We start from the raw sequence: 22,952 nt of genomic DNA on the forward strand, positions 1-22,952 counted from the left end.
ATAGCTTTAAAGATCATTATTTCCGGTCCATAAGTTGAATACATGTCGTTGTCAACTGAGACAGTTTGATAAGCTGATGCTTTGTGACTTGTGAATATGATTGCTTTAGCTTGCTCTGCCCCCCATATACATAAAAAATGTAGTAATGCAGTGGAGAGGTTTTGTCATAGAAATTCTTAATAGCATATGGGGTTTAGAAATCAATACATATAATATCCATTTTCAAAAAAAATTTATTGAAACATTAGTCTACAGTTTTTCAAAAAAAATTTATTTTTTTATTTTTATAATTTTTAACCAAATATTTATATTTTTAAGTGTAAAAATAATTTTTTTTCTTAGTAGTTACAGTAGCTGCAACATAAAATCCACAACACTTCATTATCAAATAAGCCGTACGTTTGAATCATCTAAACAACTTACTAGGATGCCATGATTCACATAAAAATTTCTGATTACTCATGTAAGTGAAGTATTTTAGTATGAATCTATTTAACATTTTATCAATAAACGTCTTCGTGCTCGAAAATGTAATAACACAGGAAAAAGTTTCTCAATATGTCAATCAAATATGAAAGCTATGTGTTTTACATTTTTTCATAGGCGAAATCTCTGTCATTATTAGTTAATTTTATTATAAACATATATGTTTGTCAAGATTTTACCAGATGAGTCCAGAAATGACGTGTTATGTGCGCTCCACCTCAACTATTTCATGGGAGTAACACTGCAACCCCCTAATAATATCTAACATTTTTTAATTATTACTCACCTAGTACATAATGAGTAATATTGTACATATGAAATTATTTATTTAAAAAAACTATCTCAAATGACATGACATTCATCAATTGATTAATAAAAATAATACAATTAATTCACTTAAATCTTGTAAAGAATTACCGACAATTAACGAATATCATATTATTTAAAATGAAAATTGAGATAAAAAAATTTGTGATGCTTATTATTACTAAGAAATTACCTTTTAGTTATTCAACTATTTAGTAGTTTTCACTTGAGCCCGAAGAAAGCCCATGCAGTATAGTTTATGACAGGCCCAGGTTCGTAAATCTCTCCTCTCTCTGAGCCGAGGTCGCTGCGGGAGGGTATTGAGATCGGTACTGAGAGCATCTTCAGTTCTAAGTCATTTCCATTTATCGTAATTTTTAATTATTAGTTTTGTTATTTATCTTCACCAATCAATATTAAAACATTTAATTCTCGCTTAATGATTAGTTGACGCACAATTTTCAATCAAGAAAATAAAATAGAAATTTTAAAAATTTTAATTATTCTATTTAATGATTTTAGTAACTATTAGAAATGATTAATGAAAAAACTGAATTCAGTTTAGCCTAGCTGTACTATTAGGCACCTTTTGATTTGGTAACTATTTATTTATTATTTAATTTCTCCTGCCCTTGTTAACTGATCAATTTTACTTTCGTTTTCGTTTTCTTTCGTTTTCCCAGCTACCAAACACATCATCAGTGTTTAAGGCCTCAAAATCTTCTTTATTGTCTCTTCCTTTTGTTTTCTTTATGGTTACCTTAGTTTCTGGAGTTGAACTCTAGGGTTTGTCCCAGATCTCAACGTTATTGTTTCACGTGATTTTTTCTTTTATGCTCTGTTTAATTGCCAGCCAAAAACTATCTGAACGATAGTACTTCATAAAATTTGGGATCTTGGTGCTGGATAATGTGGAATTGGCATCTTATAGTTACTGGAATATTCAAACCATTTATTAGTCATCGAATTGATATTGAATTTGAATTTTGGAAATCTTTGTGTTGAATTTTGTGATAATATATAAGTTGCAATTCATCTGATTTGCAGTGCTTCTGGGTAGATATTTGATCATAAGGGTTTTCCAAGAGTTTTGAAATACAATGGCAATGGTTGATGAACCATTATACCCAATAGCCGTTCTCATAGACGAGCTGAAAAATGATGACATACAGCTTAGGTTGAACTCAATACGTAGGCTGTCAACAATTGCACGTGCTCTTGGGGAGGAGCGGACTCCAAAGGAATTAATTCCGTTTCTGAGTGAAAACAATGACGATGATGATGAGGTACTTCTTGCAATGGCAGAAGAGCTTGGTGTTTTCATTCCATATGTGGGAGGAGTTGAGCATGCCCATGTTTTGCTTCCGCCTCTGGAGACCCTTTGTACTGTTGAGGAGACCTGCATGAGGGACAAAGCCGTTGAGTCTTTGTGTAGAATTGGGTCTCAGATGAGGGAGAGTGATTTGGTTGATTGGTTTATTCCTCTGGTCAAGGTTAGATTACACCATTCTGTCGTGTTTGTTTATTGAATTGTTGTTTTGTAATGTTGATCTTCTATGTTCAAGAAACACAACTGCAGTATGTTTGGAAGAATTTTCATTTCCTTTAAATTGTTTACTATGCCCTCATTTTGTGAAGCACTTTCCCAAACATCTAGAAAAATATGCAGCTTGCTGAGTGTTTACCTCTGTATTGGCTTTTGAAGCTTGTTAGTACTTCACATTGTCCATTTCTTACCTACCTTAATGAAATTATGTTTTATTGAAAGAAACATTAGTAAAGCAAGCTATTTAATATGAGTAACTTGAGATGCGTATGAAGGTCTTTCCACGGTTCTCTGCATTTATAATTTTTTTTAAAATAATTTACTGATATATTTTTGCTATGGCTGCATATAGAAACATTATCTCTTGCAGTTTAACCACGTACTTCTGTGTGAATGCTTGCTTTTTCCTAATTCCTTTGTGATAGGTATTTCATTATTCTCCTGTGTATTTTCTGAGTCTTTGCTTTCTACATGTTTTAAACCTCGTATATTCAGAGACTAGCAGCTGGTGAATGGTTTACAGCTCGGGTTTCTGCATGTGGGCTGTTTCACATTGCTTACCCAAGTGCCCCAGATATTTTAAAGACAGAATTGCGGTCAATATACACCCAATTGTGTCAAGATGACATGCCCATGGTTAGGAGGTCTGCTGCATCCAATCTGCGCAAATTTGCTGCAACTGTTGAACCTGCTCATTTGAAGACAGACATCATGTCAATATTTGAGGATCTGACATAGGATGGTAATTAAATAATTAATTTATGTTTTATGGAGAACATGTTTCTATCTGTTTCTATTGTTGGATATTGCTCGTCACTTTGTGGTTTACGCGTCTCCTTCAAGTGTCTTTTAATTATGCAACCTGAATTCTCTGCTGCTGCCTATTTGAATTGAGTGCTCTCTTGATAACTGTCATCTAGGGTTACCTATGTCCTGACATAGAAGTGGTGCATCCTTTCTTGCAACTTCAGTACATGTATGCTGCATGCAACGTGTAAAAGAAGTATGAGCTGCTAACATGAAATTATAATAGCTGTGCAGAATATATGCGACGTAATTAAAGTTTATTTGAGATGAATATACTTCTGAATGTGAGATAAAAATTATATTAATATGGCTAGGAGAGTAAGTTGCAGCAGGTCAAGGATGGATTTAATGAGAACGCGTGATAGCCTGGCAGCAGTCCAATGGTGGGACTGTCATCTTTCCACTGATATAGATTCAATGCAGTGGAAATCATCTGGCTTTTTTTTTTTCCAGTTTGCTTATTGTGATCATCGGTTTGATGAGGAGATGGATTCTATGAAAATGCTTTACGCTTCATTCATCTTTTGGGTCAGGGTTTTCTGGCTGATACTTCATGATAGATTTCTTGGGCATTCAGTGGGACTCTTGGCGTTGAAAAATATAATATATTACTGCTAATAGAAGTTGGGGTAGACATAAAATGAACAACTAGATTGAACTAACAGGAACAGGATTGGTATTCCTAAAACATTTGGTTCATGTGAACACTAGCAGTTGTGGTGGGCTGGCTGCATGTTGACACTATGTTTATTGTTACTTATTTTTCTTTCGTGAATTATCTTCTTAAGGTTACCTGAAATCTGGAAATTGAAGACAGTAAATGTTTATTGTAACACTGAAGTATGACCTCCTTTCTTTTTCTTTTTTTCCCCAAGTGACAGAACTTTGTGTGATATTCCTAAACTTAAACTTTATTAGCAAAGAGATGCTATTTAAATAAATTTAAACTTATGGTCCTTAGATTGAACCTAGTTGGCTTGTGAATATCTCCTGGCTAATTGTCTTTATTGCTAGAAGACAAGTGAATTGATTTGGGTGCGGTACAAAAGGATTAATTTTGATCATGCCTCAGATCGATGCTACTGTGAGATTTTCCACATGACTATCTGAGGATAGTTTAAGAAACTTTCCTTCATGACACATAGCTATATGTTTTATCGTGGTAAATAGCTCAAGAAAGCAATATCCTGAACCCCCCCCCCCCCCCCCCCAAAAAAAGGAAAAAGAATTCTTTCAAAATAATATTAAAAAATAAATAAATAATCTTAGGATATTGATCAATCTTGACAAAGAATCATGTTGAGTTCAAAATAATGTATGAATGGTCAAACAGATGTGTGGTATGGTGTTCGGAACATAATTCGTTCATTTCATGTATTAAATTTTCGAGTAAATTACTCTGTGAATAGTAACTTATGTTTTGCTTATATAGATGCATGTTATATTTTAAAGTTCATTTCATATATGAAAACCCCACATGAGGTTTTTTAATTAACTTTTGACCCATCAAGATTCTGTTCGATTATTGGCTGTCGAGGGTTGTGCAGCACTTGGAAAGCTGTTGGAACCTCAGGATTGTGTGGCACATATTCTTCCTGTTATTGTGAATTTCTCTCAGGTACACTTGTATTGATGATTCTTGCTTCAATGCTAGCTATCTGATTTGTGATTAGTGTGTATTTGGAGAAGTCTTTCTTGTAGATGACACTTCTATAGTTGATTTGTATAAACCCGCTTTTGCTGGAAAGTTATAATTTACTTCTCCATATGCAATGTGAATTGAACTTGTTGGATCAATTCTGATAATCATAAAGTCTAAAGCAATGACTTGTTCATTTTGGTTGCCTATGACACCACTAGCAAATTGTCAATTTGGTGATTCAACAGACTATTACAAGCATTACAAGTGTGGAGTTATAGCGAGGAGTGAAGATTAAAAAGTATTGAAGGGCTAACGCACGAAACTCAGTAGAAAAATGATTAAGGCTGAAATCCCATTTCAGCAAAGGTCCCAAAAATTTACTTTTTAAATTTAAATATATATGTTTAAAAATCAAATATAAGTTTAAAAAAAAACTATTTTTTTTTTTGAAGTTAGAGTTCATATATTTAACAATCAACCCTAAGGAACATGAAAAAGAGCTATTAAAACAAAAAAAAGAATAATTTCGAAACTAAATACAATTAATTGAGAGATGAGGACCGATAAGATAAATTGAGAGATAAAAACTAAAATATCAGCCCCTCGTTGCTGATAGCCATGAGTATGAAAGCACATAAGCCGTATGTTGAAAAGTACGGTGTTCATGTGGATTTTTCAGCTAAAAGTCCACAAAGCAGTGGAATTAATCAATCATGGTGGAGTGCATGGTGCTTGGACAATGAGATGAAATTGAAAAATTATCACGGAACTTGAAGGAAGGTTCATGGCATCGATTTATTCTACAGAGTCACGCACATTTGGTTCAATAATTGTTTTCATCCGAATCAAAATCTCTCTCTCATCAATTCAACTGTTTCTGTTGATTATGGCTTCTTCTTCTCGGAACAACAAGAAGTATGATGTTTTTGTTAGTTTCAGAGGAGAGGACACCCGCGACAACTTTACTAGCCATCTCTATTCTGCTCTATGTCGACAAAATATCCAAACTTTCATTGATGACCAACTTAACAGAGGAGATGAAATTTCGGAGTCACTTGTGAATGCAATTGAAGCATCAGCCGTTTCAGTTATCGTCTTCTCTGAATCATACGCTTCTTCTAGATGGTGTCTCCATGAACTTGTAAAGATCCTCGAGTGCAAGAAAGAGTATGCACAGATTGTAATTCCTGTTTTCTATCGGGTTGATCCATCAGACGTCAGAAACCAAACTGGGAGTTTTGGCAATTTATTTTCGAAGCTTGAAGAAAGTTTTAAGGAGAATCCAAAGAAGCTGAGGAGTTGGAGGAATGCTTTGAAGGAAGCAGCCAGTTTGTCGGGCTTTCCTTCTCAGAATATCAGGTGAAAAGTTACTTTTAATTTCTCATACTAATATTTAACAATAAATAAAATTCACGCAGCACTCTTAGTTAAATATCCGGCTGCTAAACTACAATTTTAAAAATTTTTAAGGATCAAGTTCTAGACTTCCTGACTTCCCCACTTTTGTGCTCTCATAATTATAAAATAATTGTGACAGAATTAATAATAAAAGCTCGAGAATTGTACAATATATATGTAACAAAATTAGGGGTGGTCTGTCGTTTTTTAAGCAATTTCAACCTCTCACTCAGATACCACCATTAGAACGAAAAAAAAAAAAATCACGCATATTCCTGTAATTTAAGAGTTATTAATTTACTGGGAGATTGTAGATCAGTGGTGTGGTATATATTAATTTCAATAGAAAAATTGGCAATCTCCCTTATTTCATATTTAATGCAAATTCCTCCTATTAATTTGAAGTTACTTTGGCTAATTTTATGTATTTGCTAGGCGTGAGTCGGACCTTACAAATGAAGTTGTTAATCACATTTTGAAGAGATTGGATGAAGTGTTTCAGCCGCGTGATAACAAAAACCAGCTGGTGGGAGTGGAATCAACAGTTGAGGAAATTGAATCTCTATTAGGGATTTGGGGCATTGGTGGTATAGGCAAAACAGCAATTGCTAGAGCTATTTTTGACAAAATCTCGAGTGATACGCTTTAGGGATTTGGGGCATTGGTGGTATAGGCAAAACAGCAATTGCTAGAGCTATTTTCGACAAAATCTCGAGTGATTTTGAAGGTTCTTGCTTCCTCGAAAATGTTAGAGATGAGTCACAAAGACCAGGAGGATTAGCTTGCTTACGACAAAAACTTCTTTCAAATTTATTGAAGGATAAAAATGTGATGCCTTATATTGACCTCAATTTTAGAAGGGTCAGCCGCATGAAGGTTTTGATTGTTTTTGATGATGTGACTTGCTTCAGCCAATTGGAATCTCTAATGGGAAGCCTTGATTGGTTGACGCCAGTGAGTCGAATCATATTAACCACCAGAAATAAACAAGTGCTTAGAAATTGGGTGGTGAGTAAAATATATGAGATGGAGGCATTAGAATATCATGACGCTCTTGAGCTTTTTAGTCGACATGCCTTCAAACAAAACCATCCTGATGTTGTTTATGAGGAACTTTCTAGCAAAGTAATGAAATATGCTCAAGGTGTTCCGTTAGCTCTTAAAGTTTTGGGTTGCTTTCTATATAAAAGGGAAAAAGAATTTTGGGAAAGTGCAATAGATAAATTGCAAAGAATCCTCCATCCAACTATTCTAGAGGTATTAAAAATAAGTTATGATGGTTTGGACGATAAAGAGAAAAATATTTTCCTTGATGTTGCTTGTTTCTTTCAAGGTGAGCATGTAAATCCCGTAATGAAATTCTTCAATGCAAGCGGCTTGTACCCAGAAATAGGAATAAGTGTTCTTATTGATAAATCTCTCATTGCTATGGATTCACACAAGAAGATAACAGTGCATGATTTACTACAAGAATTGGGTAGGGAAATTGTTCGACAAGAATCAATTAATCCTAAAAACCGCAGTAGATTGTGGCATCATGAGGATATCTATGAAGTTCTTACGTATAATACGGTAAGCAGCTTGTTGTGGATTATTATTTTGGAATATTGTAGTGTTTCAAAACTTGATGTGAATATATTTATTTACGCTCGAACAAATGAGTCTTAGAATTAATACAAGAGTGACAATGATCGGAAAAAACAATAGTGGTTAGGTGATGTAGCAATAAATTATAAATGCGATTGACAATTGCATAACCGTTTGCAAGCATAATTGATATATAAATTTGATATACAGAATTTTTATGTAAGTATTACTTGTGCTATTATGTTTCTTTGTACATTTGCAATTAAGAGTTTAACTACCTAGCAATAACAATAAACATGAATTATTGAAATTTAATTTGAGTAATGATAGAGAAAACCACTCCAATCCGACATAAACTCCACACAAGGACAAATTAAAGTTGAATTAATAACTAAGCTACCTTTAATTGTGAATGAGTGATAAACTTGCCCCAAAAATCTGAAGTGTTATTCACTAGTGGAATATAAATATTATTTTTCATTTGATGTTAACTTTATTGATTTTTGTTTTATTTTTAGGGGACAGAAAAAATTGAAGGCATCTGTTTGGATTTGTCAAAAGTAAAAGAGATCCCTCTAAATCCCAATACTTTCGCAAAGATGCGTAAATTGAGATTTTTAAAATTCTATAGTTCATCATTCAATGGGGAGAACAGATGCAAGGTGTCTCATTTGCAAGACCTCAGATTTGCTGAAGTGAAATATCTTCACTGGCATGGATATCCGTTGAAGTCATTGCCTTCAAACCATAGTGCAGAGAAGCTTATGTTTCTTGAAGTGCCTAATAGCGACATTGAACAACTTTGGAATAGTGTGAAGGTATGTTTATCTTAATATATATGTGCAATATTTCAATAAGAACATTAAATTATCATGCATAGTAATGATTTTATCTTTGCCTCTTTTTTGACCGAGCAGCATTATAGTAAGTTAAACCAGCTAATCCATGCTGCCTGCAAGAAGCTAATTGCCAAAACTCTAAACCCCACGTTGATTCCACATCTGAACAAGCTAGTTATCTTGAATCTAAGCGGTAGCAAAAGCCTGAAAAGTCTTCCAGCTGGAATATTTAATTTGGAATTTCTTACCGAACTTGATCTTTCGGGTTGTTCAAAGCTGAAGAGGCTTCCAGAGATCTCATCTGGTAACATTGGCCAGCTATTTTTAAGTGGAACTGCAATTGAAGAACTGCCCTCGTCATTTGAGCTTCTACTTAGGCTTTGGTTGTTAGACCTTTCAGATTGTAAAAGGCTTAAGAGTCTCCCAAGCAGCCTCTGTAAGTTGAAGTCTCTTGAACTTCTTAGTCTCCGTGGTTGCTCAAATCTTCAGAGATTGCCCGATCGCTTGGCTAGTTATCGTCGCCATTAATAGTGAATCTATTGAAAACCAATATTGAGAGAATACCAGAAAGCATTATCCAACAATTTATGTTGCGATACATCCTCTTAGATTATTGTGAGGGGCTTCAATCCTTACCAAAGCCTCTATTCCTTGTACGATGGTTAGATGCCGATCATTACTCGGCACCACAATCATTAACAGGTTTATTCTCTAAGTTCTTAATCTTATAGGCAATTTTTTTTTACTAGAGCAATAATTTTTAATTGGAAGGTAATTCTACTGCAGAAATTATTCAAGATGCCTTGAGAATTCAACATATGGGTCATGTGGTACCTGCCCGTTGGAAAGAAGTACGGGAAAAGGTGTGTCTTAATTCTTTCTCCTTACAATTTATACCTTTTTTTTGGGTTTGAAATTTTGATCTTTTGGTATAGAGAGGTTTTCCCAAGGAAGGCCATTACGTACTAGCTGGGAATGAAATTCCAAGGTGGTTTAATTTTCAAAGTGTGGGATCTTTTATAACGTTAGAGATGCCCCCAGATTTCTTCAATCGCAACAGAGTACTGGGCTTTGCATTTGGTGCTATTTTAGGATTTTCAGGCCGTCATGTAGATTGTGGCAGATGGTTTTCATTTTCTTGTGAGCTCAAAGTGGAAACCACCAAAGATTGTGATCCGCATGACACACGGTTATTTCAGAGAAGAGTTAATTATTTAGAATCATATCACTTACATTTGGGATACTATTTGTTCTATGAAGAGGATTTTAATGGTTTTTGAAAATGCAATTGCTTTCCTGAGACAGTCCACTTTAATGTTTTTCCACCTTTGGAGTGTGAGTGTTGCGGAGAGTGAAAAAATGTGGGATCCATTTTTTTTGCATTGCAGACTCTACGAGTTCAATGGAAGACCCAAGCAGATGTTTAAACTATAACGAAGAAGACTGAGATTTTCATGAATGTATTTTTATTGTTTTCCTTTTTCAAATCACTATTAATAATAGAAGAAAGTGCCAAAATCAGTTCTTGGAACAAAACATTCATGTTATAACTTTCGACGGATCTGGTGCATGTAACACAAATTCTGTTAGGGAAGCTCATTGTGCTGAGTTTATGAAGAACAGGAAGGCAAAGAAGTTCTCAGTCTTAGTTAGTGAAGCAAGTTAATTGTGCCAGCTCATCAGTGCCAGATCAGCAGAATTAGTTACGGGAATTAATAAGTCAGCATAAGTTATTAATGTTTGTTACTAGTTCCTTTAGCATGTGTATGTAAATATCTTCGAGTATATAAGCTGTATATGTTTAGTTGTTAAGTAATGGAAAAAGAGTAAAAGAAATAAGAACTTTAATTTTCCTCTGTAAATTTTCTCTTGAAACAAACAGCTTTTAACTTTCTTTCAAATTCACACTAGAGTATTGAACTTTACCTTATTAGGTGAAGAGTATAATGTATGAAAAGCACATGATGTATATTGTAAAATTAAAACTATTGGCCTTCTTTCTTGCTCAGCACACACCACCCACAACGATTTGTTATTGGACTTTGCAACCCAAAACACATCTACTTAGGTGAGCATGTGAATTATAAACTAGTGAAAAAACTCATTTGCCAGCGGCATGGAATATTACAGGACGCGCAACGAGTTCTTACAGAATATGTTGTTGGCCCATATCTCAACCAATGAACACATGCCACTCATCCCATTGCGCACTACATCAACTCTCCTGTATATAACGCAATCACATTTGAAAATTTTCTATTTTGTTAAATCTAAATTGTTGTATATGGGAAAGTTTTATCATGTGGAAGCAAAAGCAATAAAGAGGGAACAGTTAAACTCCGTCAAATCTTATATATTTTAAAAAGCATATTTGTATATTGATTTTAAAAAAAAGAACATGATAGATGTCATTTTCACCAACTCATTTTTTCTATGAATCAGTTTGCTTAAACATCTATTTTGGGGTGAAAAACATCATGATTAGGCACACATGAGCAAAATATGCTCCCCTCGGCCTAAAATGACTCATCGAGAAAGATTATCCCCGATGAGGTGTGTGGCTGGTCACATGAGCAAAGTCGGTTCGCGGAAGCACGAGGAGAGACTAGAATTAAGTCAAATCGACGACTTGGTTAAAGGTCAACCCATGGGTTTCCTCCAAAGAATTCGAGCATGAAGCCCACTCACTAGCAGTTACGCTACCTACTCTCCCACAGTTATGTGACCAACCCAGCAACGGTGTTGGGGGAGAGAGGAGGCCGATAATTTTGGTTGGATATTAAAGCTTTAGAGAATAGAGGTACGGGGTTTAGATAACTTTTTACTTAATTTTTTCATACTCTCTCTATTCACAATTTTATCTTCTCTATTTTTCCTTTTTTTTATGAAATTAAACCTTTTTTTCATTCAGAGTAGTTGTAATTAAGTCACGTGAATCATGTCACGAGTTTTTTCAAGTAGACCCAGATCGCCCACTTAAGCGTCGGAGGGTTCACGCCGGAAAAACCTCAGGCATCCTCTAACTAGATGTTATAAACGTAGGTGTTCTTGAAGGAAGTACTTGAGGTCGCAGGAACTTATTCGATAGTGAGGAAATAGCATAGAACCGTCTCTCCAATAACAACAAATTTAAGTGTTGGCCTGGTTGTCTGGTCGCTACATAGCTCAACTAGATTTATGTATCAACAAACATGTATCCACTCTTTCAAGTATTTATACCAATTCCATATTCGAAATGTTTCATTTGATTCCATAGTTGACGTGGTATCATCTATGGGTAGAATTTACCTTTAAAAAACTAGCTTGTAAGGAAAGGTTAAAGATGCCCATGAACCTTTATTTCTATTTAGATTATTGTATCTTTTTCATATGAAAAATTGAATCTTATCATTCACATATCATTAACATGAGCAATATAGATTAATTTGTTCTTTATTATTGTGCTGAATTTGACTTTTTATTGAATAATTTGGTACATTTCTTGAATCAATTTGGAGCTTTTACAACTTGTCAGGGATCAGTTTCTCCTACATTCTTTCGATGCCAAAAGATATTCAAGCGGTTGAATAAAAAAAAATATAACACTATAAATACAAGAGTTGTTTGTCATTTTACATTAGGAATAATAAATAATCCTCATCAAAACTTGCAGATGAGAAAGTAAATTCCTCCGCACTTAAATGTTTCAGCCAACCGAGAAAGCAGCTTTTCATGGATCTCCTTGGGTCTGTCGTCATGGGGATGATGTCCCACTCCTTCCAATACAATTAACTTGCACATTTGAGAGTTAAGAAGGTAGAAATGAGGAGTATTAACCAGCAGGTCCATCAAAGAGGGTGAATGGATCCTCAACACCCCATAAAACTAGTATAGGTATATATAGACATTTTTTGGCATCGATTGCACTAGGTTCGGCCCTGGTAGGCCTATCACAATCGAAACAAATGCATTAAGCGCCTATTCATTATTGGTGGGTTCTCGTATGATCTGCAGTTCTGAGGTCAATTATGAATTCTGAGTAGCCGCTTTTGTAAGAGGTTTTTTTTTTAAAACTTTTTTTAAAGGTACGGGGGTGGGCAAGCCCAAATACAATTTTTATCCTCCTTACCACCCCCAAGAATCGAACCCGAGTTTTGATAGAGGATATAACTTCACTGCAACTAACCCAACCACGCCGTTGGGGGCTCTTTTGTAGGAGGTTAAAATGGCACATTAGTGGAGAATATTAGGGCATGTTCGGTAATATTTATGGGCCCTGTTTTCATTTTCCTTTTATAAATCTAAGTTAATGCGCGATTGATGGCCGAAATTCAAAAAACAAATTGTAAAACAAATAATTCATATCTTCTTTTATAGTTATAAATTTGAGAACGTGTATAACTTATTCTCAATGAATTACAAATATAAAGCTAAAATAAATAAAAAAATAGAGAATCCAAGGCTTATCCGTGACCGTCTATTTCTCTCGCCTAAAATCTTATCGCGATCTTCCCATTCACTCGCCCTTATCACAGATCTAATCGCTCTTTGTCTCCATCTTTGGCACGTGTTGCTATTCTCTCTTCTTCACCACTCTGGTGCTGCTGCTCTGTCTCTTTCACTGCTGTTGATCTTCCTCCGTGCTGCTGTTATCTCTCTCCTGCTGCTGTTGCTCGCTTCGTCACTACTAAATCTGTGAGTTCTCTCTTCGTTACTATCATCCTCACAAATGGCGGAAATGAGAGAATCCTCTTTCGTATGCTTAAAGTTCTTGGGATTGAAAATTTTCACCAAGTTAAAAATGCGTCATAAAGATTTCTTCTTCGAAACTGTTATAATATTCTTTTACAATTTTAACCTTTCCACCTATTCCTCTTTCAATGTGGAAAAAATGTAAGTTGGTTTAAACTTTAGAGAAATTCAAATGAAATCATTCCACATCCAATCAAACTATCTACTTGTTTGTCCATTATCATAATTTTAATTTAATCTATAATTGTAACTATCCAAGCAGGGCTCAAGAGGTATATAGAGGGGTGCTAATAGTCCCACTCTTTCCACAATTATTATTACCCTTGAATATTTCTCCAACATTTTATTTTAAAATAACTCATATTTATTATAGTAATTTAGTCGCTATATATCATAATAATAAAATACTAAAATAAAACTTGTATTAAAATTTTATGATTAAAGATGGTCAAAAAACCCAAGAAAAAAATTAGTTGATAGAAGAATTTATTTTACGCCATTGGAGTGATTGGATGGACGTTATTACAAAAGTTGGAAAATTTAAAGTTCGTCGTCTTTCTAGAAGTAGGGTGGATTTACAAAAATAGTGGGGTGCAAATACCCTTACCCAAATACTCCATAAAAAGTGAAAACTATATTACCTTTTTGGATGTACTTCTGATGCAGAGCAAGAAATTGAAGAAATCCTAATTATATTTAAATGTATAATATTTAGGAATATTTTAATTAATTTGTATTCTAGCTTAATTTGGTTTCCTATTTAGAGTCTTATTGTTTAGGTATTGCTTATTTGGGTAATATTCCTAATTTAGGCATAAGTCTTATTAAAATAGGTTTTCTAATCATATTAGGATAAGTCTTACTTAGTATAAATAAGTGTCTTTTGTATCTTTTACAAGGAGAGAATTTTGAGTTCAATAATATTTCAATCTTCAAATCTCTTTGTGAGTATTTGAATAGTTAATTCTCGGTATTCTGAATCAACGAGTCTTAACCCCTAAGTTCGCGGTATTCTTTTGAATCAACGTGAATTTAGTTGTTCTTTTATTCCGGTATTCTCTAGAATCAACGGAATATTTTGAACATTAAACTTCCGCTGCATCAACTTCTCTTGAATTTTTTATTTCTAAGGATAAAGTTTAATTCATTCCCAAATAAAATGATAATCTCTAATTTGCTCTCAATGTAAACCTCAATTTATTCTTCATTTCCGTCCAAAAGATGAGGGGCAAATAAGGAATGTGTTGATGGTTTTTTTGTTTTAATCTTCTTAATAATAAATGGGGTAACTTGATATTTTTATACTTTTGGGTGATAAATTAAAGATTTTCATTATAAATTGGGGGCAAATTAAAATCTATCCTATTTCTAAAGGCACCACGTGATTTGGCAAAATAACTATAAAGATATTTTGTTTTTAGAAAATGTCACACATGTCTCTTTTGCGATACACATACTCTTTTTTAGCTAAAAGATTGAGATTTGTGTGATTATTTCTGAACCAAAAGGTTTGTGTTTTAAAAAAAAATGATTATGTGACTGTTTTGCCTAACCGAGAGGGTCATTATTCAAACACCAATCACATTTTTGTTTTAAAACGCCCTTTCATTTATTCTTTAAGCTTCTTCTTTTTTTTTTTTCCCAAAAAATGATGAATAGATATTGAAAATTTTGTTTTCATTTTTTTATTGAAAAAAATGAAAAACGCCAAATATTACTGCTTCCTTGTCCATACTTTTTCGTCCTATATTACCTTAATTTTATATCGTTTTCTCTATTTCTATTTTTATAGTCCAATTCTAAAAATACACTATTAGACACATTTTTTAATTGAAAAACACCAAACATAGTGCATCATTTTCAAGAGGATCCTGAAACCCCACAGTTACATTTTCAAAATGATGCACTGCTGATATTCAGAAATAAAATAATGATAAAACATTTTGGAAAGTTTACTTAAATCATTTTTCTTTCCAGCCACAGATAGGTCAATAAGTCAAATATATGAGGAAAAATACTAAAGAAACTGACAGAGGGCAGGCAGAATTAACTACAAAACCACCAGATTTATCGTGTTTTTGTCCTGTTAATTAATTGTTTTCAATTAACACGGTAACCCGGCTCGGGTGTTAACTCTGTTTCTGTCAGTGCTCTGTTGAATATTTCTGTTTAAAAATCAGCACTCGCATGTAAGTAGTATGGCAGCAGCAAAATATCATGTGTAATAATTAGGCTATATTAGTTCTGGGTCCAGGAATCGAGATAATCAGATTAGGTGCAAAAGCTATATGTACCAATTTATGTAGCCATGCATAATATATTCATTTTTTACTTGCAAATTCTTCCTTTTCACAACTTTAGGTACAACTTTTCCTTTCCTTTTGAAGGCCCACTCCACTGGCATAGAGAGTAAAAAGAGTTTCTTATAAATAATTTTAGGAGGATGCTTCTGCCACGACAAGTAATACCATAAACAAATGATTTCACCACATTTCAAGAAAGCATTTAACTTATGCCTCATTTTCATTCTAGAAATTTGCTTGCCATTGGCTGATTGGAAAAAGTGCATTTAAGTGATAGATTACTGTCAACCTATAGCACGAATAGGGGTTAAACAAAGTAAATCCCTACCTTTACATGTCAAATAAAAGACTTTCATAATATCAAATATCAAAACTCATGTCTAGTAAACGATTCCCCAATGCTGGCTCTCACAATTGCTTTTGTTTCATGGATGAGATGATCGATTTTGTGGATATTCTGCTCAACTTGGATTATGACTTGGGTCAGATCCCAACTTACTGCATAGCTCACCTGACTAAATCTTAGTTGATTTGCTTTTCCAAACTAAATCCAAGCAAGTAAGTACAAGAGATAAAAGCAAAAGTTCAAGCATCTCATTTGAGCCTGTCACTAACAAATGGTCAACGAGCAATGTCTAGCTATGACTGAGCAACAGAATCAATAAACAGACAGACAAAAAATAATAATCAAGTCATCTGTCAAATACTAGTCCATGAAAATCATATATATATATATATATATATATATATGTATGTATATGTATATGTATATGTATATGTACATGTACATGTATATGTATATGTATGATCATTCATTTCTCAATCAACCACCAAATTGATGTCAACAAAGCCATGAGGATTGTCTCACAAGTCTTTCAATTTCCCTCTCTTTAGGCCAGAGACCAGTAAACCATTTGAAATATGGATGTGCAAACCAGTAAATAAATCATGAAGTTACAGTGTTACACACTAGTCTGCTTTCGCACTCATTCAGAACTATCAATGATACTTACTGCAGCGCAGGTACGGTGTATACATTATACTAAAGTGAAGGCTGGATCAATAAGAAATTCAAAATGTTTCATCACATTTGGGGCTTGATGATGCCAAAAAAAGACCATACCAATTATGATGAACAGTAAAATGTGAACAAGAACAAGCATACATTTAAGAAAGCAGAGAAGCATCATTAAAATAAAGTATTCTTCTTACTATTCTATGTTGTTGGAAAATGGACCAAAATAAAAAAGAAACCATATATGGTTAACGTCACAACAAGAGTATTTGTCATTTGTACATCATAGGATATTGGGAAGACATCAGCAGAGAAGTGCAAATTTTTTTTTTTTTTTTTGTTTTGAGGAAAGGAACAGAGAAGTGCAAGTCAAAAAGGAGAAAAAATGAAAAGAGAGAGATCAAAAGGAATGCAATCTAATTAATCGTCTAAGGAGACTACTATGCTACATTTAGCCATTGGTTGAATAGGCAGCTTGTTTTCTAGTACTACTTTAAATTTTCCAAGATTTAGAATTTTCCTACTGAAGAAAGCTAATTTCTAAAGCTGCTATTACCATCTTCATCCCAACGGTAAGCAGCTCCATACTAAGGAAAGAGTGAAATAAGTGTGCTTTACTTATAGAAGCCCATTCCTGTCCAGAGTGATTAGTAAGTTGTTTCACCATGACCCCCGTTATGGTGACTGAAAAAAGAAAAAAAAATATATATTTGCCGAACACAATAGTAGCACCCAAGAAGTCCTACTTAAGAGGCTTCATACCCTGCACAAATCAGAAAGTTTTTTAAAATTTTCATGTTTCAAATGAAGATTGTCCATTAAAAAATTACACACATAATGTATGTAAAGCAATTAAAACAAAAAAAAAAAAACAAGGATAACCCAGAAACAATCCAACCATCAATAACATAAAACTTTTGTAATTCTGGTAAAGTGAATGAGAAGCGGAACATACATTTCAAGTAATAATGAAGATACATCTTTTAATCAGTCTTTGCTCTTAATTTATTCTCGTACTTCCTTCCAATAACAATTCATAATGCAGGTAGGTATCTTGAAAAATTATATCATACATTTCTCTTATCAATGGAGCAGGTTGCTATTGAACATTATTCATAAACAAAGAGCCAAATATGCTTTAAAGCTACTTAAAAATAAGCCATCAAGCACTGACGCAGACACTCAACAACAAAAAACAGACTTATTATATTTGTTGCACAAATAAGAAAGAAGATAACAATTTTAAATTAACCAACAGGTTTTATCGTAATACACACTATCAGCTATGAATTAGCATACCTTTAGAAGTCCTGAACTCATTCACGGCCATTCGAAGAGAATCATCCGGTAGAATCAACCGTGACAATGCTCCAGTGCTTAACCTACGAAAATTAGATCAAGCAGAGCTTGCATTCCCTGAAGTTAAACCAAAAAAAAAAAAAATTACGATGACTTAAATTTTAACAGAAAACAAAAACATTACGAGCGTACATATATAATTATTTGTTAGGTCCAATTTGTGGACCAACTTCTGAACTTCTAATTGTAGACTTAGGAGGAAGGATTTGAAGAAGCTGCGGCGGCGGCGAATACGCATCAAGATTCACACTGCTCCTCACTTTGAGGGCCAAAAGAGTGCGGAGGCGCGACAAAGCTGACGCCCGATTCTTGTGCTGCGATCGGTCTTCGGCGGCCTGCGCTATGACGCCTATCGGTACGTGCTTGAGACGTACGGCGGATTCGCACTTTTTGCGGTGCTGACCGCCTGGTCCGGACGATTTGTACGTGTCCATTTCGCATTCGCGAAGCAGCTCATCGTCGGTCAATTCTAAGTAATTTTTCTTCTTCGAAGAAGGAGTTGAAGAACAATTGTCATTGGTGCTGTAAATTGTAAATTGTAATTGCATTCGCGATGCTTGTACGACGGAAAGTTTATATTTTTCCTTCCGAGTTGAGGAATCCGAAGCAGGAATTGAGCGGCCAACGCCCTCATCAATTTCATTTTCCCTCACCGTGTATGCGATGATGAAAGCAAAGCTTCGTACTAGTAACACATTCTTATGGCAGGCCCAGCCCAATCAGCCCAATCCAGCCCAGTCCAGCAAGTGAGCAATGTTGTTGTTTTATTATTTTTGAACTCGTGGTGGCCCTGTATTATTTGCAAATTATTTGCAAAATACTGGTATAAGGAGAGGGACATATTTTATGCTGGAATATTTTCAATATAAATGGTGCTCTAAAAATGTGTCCGACTGTAAAGATATGTCTAATTAAACAGTGTCATATATAATAAAAATATATCCTTTTATTTAAAGATGCATCCATTCACGGTTTCATGCTTCAATTTGAAATGACAATAGTTTATTTTGGACCCGTGATGATCTAATTCAAATTTTGATTTAATAACCATGAATGAAATAACCACTTTCTGTTAGTTCTCTTAAAATTTATTAAGAAATCTATATTAAAGGTTGTTTCATCCTTTAGTGTTGTAGAAAATACACTTTACATTTTGAAATTTAAAATGACCTTCTTTTAAATAAAATACAATTTTATTTAAAAGAAGGTCATTTTAAATAAAATTTTAAAACAAATGCCTCTAACTAAGGAAGAAATTTTAGATTATATCAGAAGTATCATGTTAGCCATACAACAAGTGAATCATGATACGACACATGTGCACTAATTTTAAAAAACTATCATTCAAATGGTGGTTATATTGAATATAAATATGTACATATCATACATGACACAAATCACCTCAACCCTTCTGTTGGATCTGGGGTGAATCATGCAATTTTATATCTAAAGCTCATGACATAAACTTAATTTATGAATATATAACACTAGCCTTGGCCTTTGTTATAAAAATATAATAATCTATGTACCTCATTCCAAAATGTATTAAAAACTTACATAGTTCATATCTCACTGTACATACATACACTTCAAAAATATACATATAAACATAAACGTGGTCAAAATGTAAGTCGTGCAGTAATGCGTGTCGTGGCCCAACCTTAATTGATCAGAAATTGAAATACACGAAATCCTATGGAAACCTTAGAGAAATGGGGTAAATAGGAAAATAGTAAGCTTGCGGCTCAATGAATGAATATAATTATATATAAAAATAAATTAGTGCTTTAGTGTTCGTCATAATTGTATGACATAACTTTACACTGAACACTTTACAAAAGAAAACATGAACTCGTATATACATACATGACAAAATTGTACCAAATAATTTACAAGGGAAATAACTCTCAATACTCACTGGGATCATCATTGCACGAGTAAAAAGGGGGAAAAACCTCTCAATACTCAGTAGAATTAACAACATCGCAAGGGTCGAGTAATTTAACTCTCAATACGCATGGGTAGAGCCTATGGGGAAAGGTACACATATGGTGCCTGTCAATTACATCTCATGACTCAGTCAATCATATAATGTGCGTACATATAATCATAACATTGTACTAAATCATACTATCAAACATAAATGTTTTGTAAAATACATAATAGTAATAATAATAATCCACTCACAGATCGTGATTCCGGTTTTCCATCGGGTTGATCCATCAGACGTGAGAAACCAAACTGGGAGTTTTGGAGATTCATTTTCGAAGCTTGAAGAAAGATTGAAGGAGAATACTGAGAAGCTGCAGAGTTGGAGGAATGCTTTGGAGGAAGCAGCAAGTTTGTGTGGATTTCATTCTCCTAACATCAGGTGAAAAGTTAAACCTTTAATTTCACGTAATAATGAAGATACATCTTTTAATCAGTTTTTGCTCTTGCTTTACTCATAATGCAGATACGTATCTTCAAAAATTATATCATACATTTCTCTTATCAATGAAGCAGGTTGCTATTGAATATTATTCATAAACAAAGAGCCAAATATGCTTTAAAGCTACTTGCAAATATGCTTTAAAGCTACTTGCAAATATGCCATCAGGCATTGACGCAGACACTCAACAACAAAAAATGGACTTATAGGCACTTAACAACACAAAAGTAAAAAGGAAAATACTCTTACTCAAGTATTATATTTGTTGCACAAATAGGAAAGAAGATAACAATTTTAAATTAACCAACAGGTTGAGTCTTATCGTAATACACACTATCAGCTATGAATTAGCATACCTTAGAAGTCCTCAACTCATTCACCGCTATTCGAAGAGAATCATCCGATAGAATCAACCGTGACAATGCTCCAGTGCTTAAACTGCCACATTTATAAAATATCACCATACGAGAGAAATCTTAAATTAAAAAAAATATTGGAAACCTAAACGCCAATCAAACACATTACATATAGCAATTTCTCTTTTTGAAGTTCAATTATCACTTGATAGAGTATTAAGCTTAATGCAATACCCCAATAATTTTCCTGCTTCTGATACAGATCCCTCGACTGCGAAAATTAGATCAAGCAGAGCTTGCATTCCCTGTAGTTAACCCAAAAAAAAAAAAAACGAAGCAAGAGTGAATAGAGTAATACCAAAGCAAATTTTAATAGAAAACAAAAAACGAAGCAAGAGTGAATAGAGTAATACCAAAGCAAATTTAGGATTGTTAGGTCCGATTTGTGGACCAACTTCTGAACTTCTAATAGTAGACTTAGGAGGAAGGATTTGAAGAAGCTGTGGTGGCGGAGAATACGCATCAAGATTCACACTGCTCCTCACTTTGAGGGCCAAAAGAGTGCGACAAAGCTGACGCGCGATTCTTGTGCTGCGATCGGTCTTCGGCGGCCTGCGCTATGACGCCGGTCGGTACGTGCTTGAGACGTACGGCTGATTCGCGCTTGTTGCGGTGCTGACCGCCTGGTCCGGACGATTTGTACGCGTCCATTTCGCATTCGCGAAACAGCTCATCGTCGGTCAATTCTAAGTAATTCCTCGAAGAAGAAGATGAAGAACAATTGTCATTGGTGCTGTAATTGCAAGACAAGAACAATGGCTGATAATTCCCGCGATGCTTGTACGACGGAAAGTTTATATTTTTCCTTCCGAGTTGGGGAATCCGAAGCAAGAATTGAGCGGCCAACGGCATCATCAATTTCAATTTCCCTCTCTGTGTATGGGATAATCAAAGCAAAGCTTCGTACTGGCAACCCATTCTTATAGCAGGCCCAGCTCAATCAGCCCAATCCAGCCCAGTCCAGCAAGTGAGCAATGTTATTATTTTATTATTTTTGAACTCACGGTGGCTCTGTATTATTTGCAAAATACTCATGTCGAGGAGAGAATATATTTTATACTGGAATATTTTCAAAATAAATGGAGCTTTAAATAAGTGTTTGATTGTAAAGATATGTCTAATTAAACAGTGTCAGATATAATAAAAATATATTCTTCTATTTAAAGATGCATCCATTCATGTTTTTATACTTCAATTTGAAATTGTGATGGTTTATTTTGGACCAGTGATGATCTAATTCAAATTTTGATTTAATAACCATAAATAAAAGGGTATCATGAAAAGTGACAATCCAAATAAAAGAGTACATAATTATCTATAAATAGAAGTGAGGACCTTTCTGTGATCCATCTAATCTTCCTACGATCCTATCGTACTCTTTTTTTCTCTAGAAAAACTACATTCGTAATGTGTGTCGAAGCACCATCAATTCTTACCTATATTTCAATTAAAATAAGAGTAAAACTATTGGCACCCCTTCATTATTCTTATAAAACCATATTTCAAATAAATTACAGTTAAGGGCAAAGAAGAAATAAATACATGTAGGATTTTTTTTCCCAACAAATTACTTACATTAATAATCAATCTTTTTTTTAATTTCCTACCTATTATTTCTTACCTAACTGAGATAAATTGTATAAATTTAGAATAATCTATTTTCGTTTCCTATTTCTTATCAATTAAATATTTTTATACTCAAGATTACTTTCAAACTACAATCTAAAATATGTGTTATTTAAACTAATGATTAGCATTCAAACTTTATCACCTAAAAAACTTTTTAATTTGTATGTAGGATAACAATAAGATTGCAAAAGAGATGAAAAATAGCACAATACTATTTTGAGTTTTAACAATAAAAGAAGATTAAATGAAAAACCAAAAGAGTGTCTTTGAAAATAAAAGGAAATTTTTGGAAATAAAATAAATATAACTGAAAAAAGGGTTTGATGAGGAGACTAGAGGGGTGCCAATAGTCCAACTTTTAAAATAAGTTTTATCAATTATTGCTTCCTTTTTCTGCAATTATTATTCCCCATAAATATTTCTCCAACATTTTATTTCATATATTTACTCCTACTAC

General features: G+C 34.0%; 4 protein-coding genes across 7 annotated transcripts in view; 2 read left to right on the top strand and 2 right to left on the bottom strand.

The window, feature by feature from the left end:
• Positions 1–20,830, bottom strand: part of LOC18046750 (putative clathrin assembly protein At1g33340) — a 60,945-nt gene extending 40,115 nt beyond the window's left edge. Inside the window, exon 1 of the mRNA XM_006441798.2 lies at positions 20,807–20,830. The gene's annotated coding sequence lies outside the window, so the exon portion shown is untranslated. The remainder of the gene's footprint in view (positions 1–20,806) is intronic.
• LOC18048517 (serine/threonine-protein phosphatase 2A 65 kDa regulatory subunit A beta isoform) lies at positions 1,050–4,875 on the top strand. Of its 4 annotated transcripts, none has more exons than XM_024188996.1 (4): positions 1,050–1,121; positions 1,840–2,285; positions 2,834–3,080; positions 4,693–4,875. In XM_024188996.1, the coding sequence occupies exons 2-3, from the start codon at positions 1,893–1,895 to the stop codon at positions 3,074–3,076; spliced, it is 636 nt and encodes a 211-aa protein (XP_024044764.1). In that variant the 5' UTR covers positions 1,050–1,121; positions 1,840–1,892; the 3' UTR covers positions 3,077–3,080; positions 4,693–4,875. The 4 variants fall into 4 exon arrangements, with proteins under 4 accessions (XP_024044764.1, XP_024044763.1, XP_024044762.1 ...); XM_024188995.1 differs by lacking the exon at positions 4,693–4,875 and adding an exon at positions 4,657–4,672; XM_024188994.1 differs by lacking the exon at positions 4,693–4,875 and having other exon boundaries at positions 2,834–3,154.
• LOC18048518 (TMV resistance protein N) lies at positions 5,528–6,834 on the top strand. The gene is made up of 2 exons (XM_024187169.1): positions 5,528–6,146; positions 6,621–6,834. Exons 1-2 carry the CDS (start codon positions 5,572–5,574, stop codon positions 6,832–6,834), a joined length of 789 nt encoding a protein of 262 aa, XP_024042937.1. The 5' UTR covers positions 5,528–5,571.
• Positions 17,007–21,784, bottom strand: LOC112099722 (peptide chain release factor 1-like). Its single transcript, XM_024187171.1, is given in 7 exon segments — positions 17,007–17,423; positions 20,807–20,888; positions 21,041–21,111; positions 21,220–21,373; positions 21,375–21,484; positions 21,603–21,739; positions 21,781–21,784. Coding segments are annotated over 7 exon segments (579 nt in total). The 3' UTR covers positions 17,007–17,402.
• Between the last annotated feature and the right edge of the window lie 1,168 nt (positions 21,785–22,952).

Source organism: Citrus clementina, unplaced genomic scaffold, assembly GCF_000493195.1.
Source record: "Citrus clementina cultivar Clemenules unplaced genomic scaffold, Citrus_clementina_v1.0 scaffold_3, whole genome shotgun sequence".
Taxonomy (NCBI): domain Eukaryota; kingdom Viridiplantae; phylum Streptophyta; class Magnoliopsida; order Sapindales; family Rutaceae; genus Citrus; species Citrus x clementina.

Excerpts from the sequence above, each read along its gene's own strand:
- LOC18048518 (XM_024187169.1), top strand. The coding sequence starts at position 5,572 with ATGGCATCGATTTATTCTACAGAGTCACGCACATTTGGTTCAATAATT. Across the intron at positions 6,147-6,620 it reads TTTCCTTCTCAGAATATCAG|GCGTGAGTCGGACCTTACAA; the intron begins GTGAAAAGTTAC and ends TGTATTTGCTAG.
- LOC18048517 (XM_024188996.1), top strand. The coding sequence starts at position 1,893 with ATGGCAATGGTTGATGAACCATTATACCCAATAGCCGTTCTCATAGAC. Across the intron at positions 2,286-2,833 it reads GGTTTATTCCTCTGGTCAAG|AGACTAGCAGCTGGTGAATG; the intron begins GTTAGATTACAC and ends TCGTATATTCAG.